This window comes from Carlito syrichta, unplaced genomic scaffold (assembly GCF_000164805.1).
Source record: "Carlito syrichta isolate Samal-C Ts95f unplaced genomic scaffold, Tarsius_syrichta-2.0.1 Scaffold302053, whole genome shotgun sequence".
Lineage (NCBI taxonomy): Eukaryota > Metazoa > Chordata > Mammalia > Primates > Tarsiidae > Carlito > Carlito syrichta.
This window is the reverse complement of record NW_007246149.1, coordinates 1013378-1022200: the sequence shown is the minus strand read 5'-3', so window position 1 is coordinate 1022200 and position 8823 is coordinate 1013378. Positions and strand designations below refer to the sequence as shown.

At 42.3% G+C, this 8823-nt stretch overlaps 1 protein-coding gene across 1 annotated transcript; it reads right to left on the bottom strand.

Moving 5' to 3' along the window:
• Positions 1 to 235: 235 nt before the first annotated feature.
• Positions 236 to 7212, bottom strand: LOC110595451 (peptidyl-prolyl cis-trans isomerase A-like). The gene is made up of 4 exons (XM_021711321.1): positions 7118 to 7212; positions 1874 to 1925; positions 1410 to 1486; positions 236 to 749 (listed from the first exon to the last, which is right to left on the bottom strand). The coding sequence occupies exons 1-4, from the start codon at positions 7210 to 7212 to the stop codon at positions 236 to 238; spliced, it is 738 nt and encodes a 245-aa protein (XP_021566996.1).
• Between the last annotated feature and the right edge of the window lie 1611 nt (positions 7213 to 8823).

Genomic DNA, 8823 nt, shown 5'->3' with positions numbered 1-8823 from the left:
TCAGTATGGAACATGTACATACTCAATAAATACTAAGAGACAGCTTTTGAAATGTTCAGAATTTTTGTTGTTGTTGTTTAGTTTTTATTTATCTGCAATCCAACTAGACATGGAAGGGAGTAAGGAACTTATGGAACCCAAAGAAATGTAGCAAGAGCACAAAAATTATGGATATTGTGAATAAATAGGTTGGAAGGGGTGCTCTCCTGAGCTACAGAAGGAATGGTCTGGTAGTTTAAGATAAAACAAGTCCACAGTCAGCAATGGTGATCTTCTTGCTGGTCTTGCCATTCTTGGACCCAAAGCCCTCCATGGCTTGCACACCATTCATGCCCTCTTTCACCTTGCCAGAGACCACATGCTTGCCATCCAACCATTCAGTCTTAGTAGTGCAGATGAAAAGCTTGGAACCGTTTGTGGTGGGTCCAACATTTGCCATGGACAAGATGCCGGGACCTGTACGCTTCAAGATGAAGTTCTCATCATCAAATTTCTCCCCATAGATGGACTTGCCACCAGTGTCATTATGGCATGTAAAGTCATTACCCTGGCACATAAACCCTGGAATAATTCTGTGAAAGCAAGAACCTTTGTAACCGAATTCTTTCTCTCCAGTCTTCAGAGCACGAAAGTTTTCTGCTGTTTTTGGAACTTTGTCTGCAAACAGCTCGAAGGAGATGAGGCCCAAGGGCTCGACATAGACAGAAGTGTCGAAGAATACAGTGGGAAAAGGTTCAAGGTGATGATGTCTGCAAAGCCCAGAATATTTTAATTGTTTCCCCCCATTATTAGCTCATCCCAATAATTCCAGCACTTTGAGAGGTGGAGGCGAGAGAATTACCTGCACCCACAGGTTCGAGACCAGCCTGGGCACCATGGTGAGATCTCATCTCTACAACAAATAAAAAAAATTAGCCAGGCGTGGTGACACAGGTCTGTAGTTCCAGTTACTTGAAAGTTTGAAGTAAAAGGATCACCTGAACCCAGCAGGTTGAGGCTGCGGCGGCCATGAGCATGCCACTGCACTCCAGTCTGGGAGACAGAGTGAGACTCTTGACTCAGAACAAAAAAATTATTTCCTCCCTCTCAAGATCAGAAAACCAACCAAAGTCATTTGTTTGCTCTGCTTATGCTCAGAGGTTTCCACTCATCCTTCCGCCTCCCTGGACCACAATTCCTCATTTGTGTAATAAGGAAGTCTGGCTAGTGACCTCTGACGTTACCTTTCAGCTCCAGCACTCTGAGACGGCTTCAGCTCAAGCAACAGGATGTCATTTGCCCCAACACAGATTCTCCAAACTCCCTATTTCCGGGTCAGAAGCAAGAGAGGATCACAGAGGTCTAGGTGGGCCGCATAGCGTAGAAATCGAACCTTAAAGGATCAGGAGTTGGTCAAGTTCTGGCATTACTTCCCTTCTGCTTTGCTGTTCTCTCTAAACTGGTATTTTTCACATCTAGTCTTCTCTGAGTCCTGCTCCTCCTTATCCTTTAATAAGGCCAAGGAAAGGGTTTTTGAGAGAGAAACAGATTCCCTTAGATGTACAGTAAGGAAGGGTTGTCTTCAGGGCATTCCAGGCCAACTAAGCGAATCCACCTGGAAAAGAAACTTCCACACTTGACCAGACACCCTTCAAAATGTCTTAAAGAGACAGTTCAACCAGTTCACTATTTAGTTGTCACTGTCCATGAGCAGTTCCAAAGGTCTGTCATTAAAGTCACTGGGAACTTCTCAAAAAGTCTCTGTCCCCCACCTCGAGAGTTGGCCTACTATTATTCCTTCCCGTAACTGACTAGGATTTAAACTCTGGTTAGAAGACAGATGAAGCCTCACTTGAATGCAATGCTGTGTTATCTGTAGAACTCAGTTTCTCACATGTACTCTATCTTCCTTCATCAAAGCATCTTTTACAGTCACATCTGGCATTCTATCAAGAGTTAAGCACAAAGGTTAAACTAGACATCTTCCAAGTGAGTTCTGTGACTCACACATTCATGAGACCTGAGACTTGACAATGACAGGATTCTAGGTGATACTAGAAGTGATAATGTTTTTTAAGTCATTCGGGTCAACGCTATACAATACTAAGATGACACCCTAATTTTTTTTTTTTTTTTGCAATAAAGCCATTCCCAGAGGCCATTCATAGATCTCATTGGACACCTAAAAGCCTCTTAAAATAGAAGACTGTCCTGAAATGGACACAGGGACACTGCTAATTATATAACTCTTTTATGCAATGTGGGGCCTTTGGATTCAGGTCTCCTAACTCGGATGTGTTCTCTGCCATCTCCACGAAAAAGTTGCAAGAAGGGAATCTCCATGCCACATTGTAAGTTGACTTCAGGTTGATACATGAGGATATGTTATCATTTATCTCAGGCATTAACATACACTTGGTGTTTTGGCTTTGTGAAGATATAACAAAATAATGTCTAAAGACAAGAACATCAGCACAATAGAGAGGTTGGTTTCTAAGATAAATCAGATGCTCTCTAAATGTGATCATTTCCTTTCAAAGTGCAGCACAGTAATTGCCTCTAAGGAATGCTAAAGCCAGATGTCATTTTTTTCTTATGTCATTCTGCTGTGCAATATCGCCCAGTCTAGTAAAACTTGATCTCCCACAGGAGAGAATTCTAAGGTTTGCTGTGACAGCAAAACAAAAAAACCAAAACTACTCTGAGAACCCCAAAGAGCCTTCTTCACAAAGCTAATCAAACCACATTGTGTGCCTAATTATTTCTATTGTACCTTTCGACTAAAGACTATGGAAGGGTTTTGTTTTGCTTCTCCCAATTTGCATTAGGATTTTGATGTATGGCCTTCTGTTGCTTTTAATAAAATCATGCTACTCCACTTAAGAAATGTTTGCCCTGAAATAAGTGTTTCATCATGTTTTTGTTTTCTAAAATCTGAGAAGTCTACTTTGTGATTCTCATTGCTCATACCCTTGGAATAAATTACTATAATCAGACCACATAGGGAGAGAAGTTAGCTCCCGATTACAAAAGGAGTCAGTCCAAGAGGTAAGTATTCATCAACACTACTTTTTAACAATTCTGTTTTCCTTGTTAGAACACACACTCGCATCAGGACATGTTAAGGCTTTCGTCGGGCAGTCGCTCCTTCACTGCTCGATTTCTGTGAAATCCAGGGTACCCTACCGTTAATGTGGCTAACCTTACACCCATCTCCAGTGTCTCCTTGATGGCTTTATCTGGCTGTTATAATTTGTCATTGTCAAGTCATTTAGGCCTTTGGCTTTGGTTTTATTTTTTCCCGCAGGTGTCAAAAATGCAAAAACCACAATTTATAAAACACAAGATGACAGAATCCCATTTGCACTGGTTTTGAAATGCCAGAAGGTAACTTTATTTAAAATATCACAACCTCCTCTTCAAACCAGTTACATGAGTTCCAGGGTGGTCTGAGGAGCTGATTCAAAAAATAAATGCCACTGCAGCAACTTACAATTCCTAAGGCCAAACATCCAGATGTGTCAATAATCTGTGTAAATTAGAAACAGATGGAAGCCCTTGTTGAAAAATAAATATAATAGAATTATTTCCTTTGCCTCCTTATGCTTTCACACACTTGGATTTATTTCTTTCACATTTTTTTTGAAGTTGGTTCAGTATCAAAAACAAATTTTTTTCTATTTTTTGCACAGGGGTGTAGCTATGTATAAAGTTCTCCAGAAAAAGAAAGAACCATTAATTTTGTGCCTTATTTCATGCCCAGTGAAGTTGATCCGAGTACAGGGGCTCTCTGGAGTTGGTTGGCGACCCACACTCCCAGCAGATCTTCTGAGCTATATTCTAGATCAATCCCGTCCTGTAAAGTAATCGCCGTCATGAAATGCATTCTTTGTTCCCATAAGTTATGAGATCAAATAAACTTGTCAAATACGGAAGAAGTGTATTTCTGACAACTCGCATTGACTTTTATTTGCGGTAACAATAGAGTTGCTATTGAGCATTAAGAAGGGTTGTTGGATTTTTTTTAACATCTCTTTTTAGGAATGAACTTGTTTCTTAAATCCCAGTCACGTGTGCCAGGTGGAGGTGAGGACGCGTGTATGTGTCACTGGCTTGTGCAAAGAGAGCAATGGTTGTCAGTAGACAAAGGGTTGCCAGATAGAAATCAGAGGTTTGCATTTCCTTAGAGCATAAATACCACAGCAAACTGCACAGAGTTGTTTATTACCCGTGGATGTCAATTAGAAAAGTCCTAGTGACTATAGAGATGTTCTATTCTGGAATCGCTGGGGCCATTTTTGTCCCTATCATCGTGAGATCCAGGGAGGCAGATCCAACTACTTAAGTGCTCTTTGAAAAAACAGCTCCAAGCTGGGCTCGGTAGCTCAGCCTGCAACCCCGCACCTTGGGAGGCTGAGGTGAGTGGATTGCCTGAGCCCGCGGGTTCAAGACCCACCTGGGCAACTTGGCAAGACCTCATCTCTACAATACATAAAAAAAAAAAATTAGCCAGGCGTGGTAGCGCGCACCTGTAGTTCCAGCTACTTGGAAGGCTGAGGCGGAAGGATTGCCGGAGCCCAGCAGGTCGAGGTTGTGGTGGCTGGGAGCAGCCACTGCCCTCCAGTCTGGATGACAGAGTGAGACTCCAACTCAAAAAAAAGAAAAGAAAAGAAAAAACAGCTCCAAAGAAAATGAATACTAATACTGTGGGAATTTGTGAGGCCTTGACTTACAACTTTCTTTGCGTTGTGATTTCCTTTTGGGTATATTTTGCTAAGTGAAACTAGTTAAATTTTTTGTTAGCTACATTTTTTCTTAAAATAAAGACTTTTTCACAAAAAAAGAAGAAAATGAGCAGCTCCATATTCACCTCCTCACTCTCAAATGCCATTCAAAAGAAAAATAATAATATGTACTTCTTGCCAGACTCCATGGCTCAGCCTGTAACCCCAGCACTTTGGGAGGCCGAGGCAAGTGGATCGCCTGAGCCTGCAGATTCGAGACCAGCCCGGGCACCTTAGCGAGACCTTGTTTCTACAATAAATTAATATATATACATACTTGCCAGAAGTATAGACCTGTAGAATTATGAGGTCAGTCACTATCAATGTTCAATTCCTCTGTGATCTCTGAATTTTTCTTTGTTGGCCCCAATAGCCCAGCCATGCCTGGAAGGAGAGAAATGTTGTAGTATTGATCACATAGTGTCCCAGGCTAAATTATATTAACAAAAAAGGCAGCGTTTGCATGTCAGCTTCTGAAAAATTCAGCATCAGCTAAAATAATAAAATAAGCAAGCTTTGCCTTCAGTGCTGTTTATCCTCTGCTTTTCCTCCCATTCCATTAGGACAAAGACTGTTAAATCTTACCCCATGACCAACCTCCTCTAGTTCCTTATTAGCAGAACCATTGGGAGCAGGAGGCAGGTGCCAGTTCAGAAAATTTTTCTTAGTCCCTTTGCAAACAGGCAGGTTATGAGGTGAATCTTCAGGAAAAACTCTTTTTTTTTTTTTAAACTTGGAGTCTCACTTCATCGTCCAGGCTGGAGTACAGTGGCACGCTCATGGCCACCCCAGCATCAATCTGCTGGGTTCCAGCAATCCTTCTGCCTCAGCCTTCCAAGTAGCCAGAACTACAGGAGCACGCTTCCATGCCCAGCTAATTTTTTTATTTATTGTAGAGACGAGGTCTTGCCAAGTTGCCCAGGCTGGTCTCGAACCCACAGTCTCAGGCAATACACTTGCCTTAGCTTCCCAAAGACAGCTGGGATTACAGGCTGTCTTCACCAGCAGATCCCCTAAGCTCATTCCCTTCTTCCTCTTTCTCCCGACCTGACTCATGGTTGTGATTGCTGGCACTCCAACAACCATTCTGTAAGCTTGAGGGTGAGAGCAGAGAGCTTGGTCCCTGAAGCCACTGTACAACAGACCAGCTTGCCTACTCAATGAGATAAACACCAACCCTCATTCTGTAGAAGACACTACTTCCCGGTACCTGTAAGCAGCTGCGAAACCCAATTTCTGAGATACTCTCTGAGACGTTTCTGCCCCACACCCTGCCTGGGTTCCACCCCTCCTGGGGCTCACCAGACAATCTATCACTCCTTCTACCTCAGAAGATTATGGTGTTTTCCCTGTGTGTCTCAGGCCTTGTCTCTGCCAAACGCTTCTCCAGGGAAAAGAAATTGTTTTCATCCTCTCCAAGATGGTTTTGGTGTTTTCACTATTTTTGTCTTGGAATGTATTCATAAGCCACCACCCTTTCAAAAGATTTACATAAGGCAGTTTATCACCTAGCTAATCTGATTATTTAATGTGGCTCTTGGGCTGATGGACAAAGTCGTAGTCGAAAATAACTGAAAAAGTAAGAATATAAAGATAGCTGTATTATACCAATGACAGCTAAAGAGATATTTTAAAAATTCTTTCCTATCCAAGTATCCTTATATAAACAAACTCGTAATTTTTTTAAGTTATAAAAAAAACAACTGGACGTGGTGGCACAAGCCTGTAATCCCAGCACTTTGGGAGGGTGAGGTAAGAGGACTGCCTGAACCCACGGGTTCAAGAACAGCCTGGGCAACATGGCGAGACCTCATCTCTACAATAAATCAGGTGTGGTAGTGTGCACCTGTAGTTCCGGCTACTTGGGAAGGCTGAGGCAGAAGGATCGCTTGAGTCCAGTAGGCTGAGGCTGCAGTGGCCGTGAGCGTGACACTGCACTCCAACCTGGGCAATGGAGTAAGACTCCAACTCGAAAAAAAAAAAACTTGATGATGACTTCACTGGAGTGGAATTAAATAATCATAGCAAATTAACATGTGAGTTATAGTCAATTTTTTCCAGTGGTTGAAACAGCAAACTTCTAAAAAGCTTTGATTCATTCTTCTCAAAAACATGAGTCCCTTCTTTCAAAAACCGATTTCTTGCTGAAGTGGTTCCTCATTTGCTCCGTCTATTGTCAGTTACACTATCAGCAAGTTGGGCGAGAGGCATTTGCAGGCCTGTGCAGTTGTTTGGGTCAACCCGCAGCTGCTTAGGAGGCTGTTCACACCGACCCATCTGCAAGGCTGACTCCGAAGCATCCCTCTCTCCCTGCCTATCTGACCGTTGTCCTCTCAAAAACAGCGTGCACTTACCTTTTGCGCCTGATCGAGCTGAGAAGGACACAGAGACGCTGCTTGTCTGCAGCCCACCTCCGGGGAGCTGTTCTTGGCTTTTCCCCTGGCCTCATGAAAGCTTAAACCAAATTGAGGACAGGACTCCAGATGTTTCTTTTATACTTCCCTTGTTGCTCTGTCAACTGGGATTCTGTCTTTAATGACATAAATTCCTCCCTTCTTCCCCCACTAGAAACTGATAACCAATGAGGAATAGAGGTGAGAAGGTGGTGGGGGAAAAGATGGGGAAAAACACTGCGGCTAAAAAGCAAATGTGTTGCTATTAATTCAGAAGGATTGCATCCCAAGTAGTGCCTCACCACACTGAAGGATACTTCCTTGCCCAATAAGTAAAGGCTCGTGGCCAAAGACACACCTGCCTAGGTAAGAAGCGTAATTATTCCCAGGACTGCAAACCTCATGCACTTTACACGCAGACCTCCATCCAGCCTTGCCTCCGTATACTCAAATTGCAGTGTCCTCAAGGTTTCCCTCTCACTCCGCCTCTCAGGTGTCATTTCACAAAACCCATGAGGAAATGGCAGTATGCTCAGAGAAGTCAAAGCTGATGGGGCAAGAAAATCAACTGTGCCATGGCCTCCTCTCTAGAAACTTCTAGTTTTTCTTCAATTTTGATCAACGCTGATATGGCATCTTTAGCTTCTCTTTTTAAAAATTTATCCTGCGACCAGGCTCATGCAGGTAATTCCAACAGTGTGGGAGGCCGAGGTGAGAGGATTGTTTGTGCCCAGAAGTTCAAAACCAAACTAGGCAACATAAAAATCCCCTGTTACTACAAAAAAAAAAAAAAAAAAAAAAATTGGGCAGGCATGGTGGCACTGTAGTCCCAGCTATTCAGGAGGCTGAGGCGGAAAGATCACCTGAGCCCAAGAGGTCGAGGCTGCACTGAGCTGTGATCATGCCCTTACATTCTAGCCTGGGTGGCAGAGTGAGACCCTGATAATAAATAAATAAATAAATAAATAAATAAATAAATAAATAAATAAATAAATAAATAAAATTATCCTGAAATATGTGTACTCTAATACTCTGAGACATTTTAATGTACCAAAAGAAGCATTTGGTTGTCATTATCAATGTTATTTCAGTTTTAATTTAAAGGAACATCACAAATCTGCTAGTTATGTGCCGTACATACTATCTGCATCAGATCTGTATCTTCATCCCAGATCTCTGTTTTCTGAGACCCATGTGTACCCACAAGTGACACAGCACATGATTAATTGAACACTAAATTATTAAATGAACAATTTCTGGAGACAGCCTGCTTAGCGTTGGATCCCAGCTCCAATATTAACCAACTAGGTGACTGTCGATAAATCACTTTATCTCTTTGCATCAGTTTTTTCATCTATAAAATGGGAGTCATATATTCTATTAATTCTAAGAAGGACATTTTAACGTCTTTGATACCAAGATGCATCTTACAACTGACAGTCCCTTGGATTTGATTAAATAAATTAGCAGTAGCTGTTAGGACTGTCGTGAGGATTAGATTGGTGAAAGTATGCCAATTCTGACAAGCTGTGATCACTTTTCTCCTGGTTCCCCTCCTCCCAGATCCCTGGAGACCTTCACTGGGGTCTCACATCGCTGTGTTTAAATCCCTACTCCAATTCTCTCATTCTCAGTCTTGTGTATCTCCTTTAGTTAACAGCAAATGC

Excerpts from the sequence above, each read along its gene's own strand:
- LOC110595451 (XM_021711321.1), bottom strand. The coding sequence starts at position 7,212 with ATGAGGCCAGGGGAAAAGCCAAGAACAGCTCCCCGGAGGTGGGCTGCA. Across the intron at positions 1,926-7,117 it reads AGCTCGATCAGGCGCAAAAG|AATGCCAGATGTGACTGTAA; the intron begins GTAAGTGCACGC and ends AACTCTTGATAG. Across the intron at positions 1,487-1,873 it reads TGAAGGAAGATAGAGTACAT|GATAAGGAGGAGCAGGACTC; the intron begins GTGAGAAACTGA and ends GCCTTATTAAAG.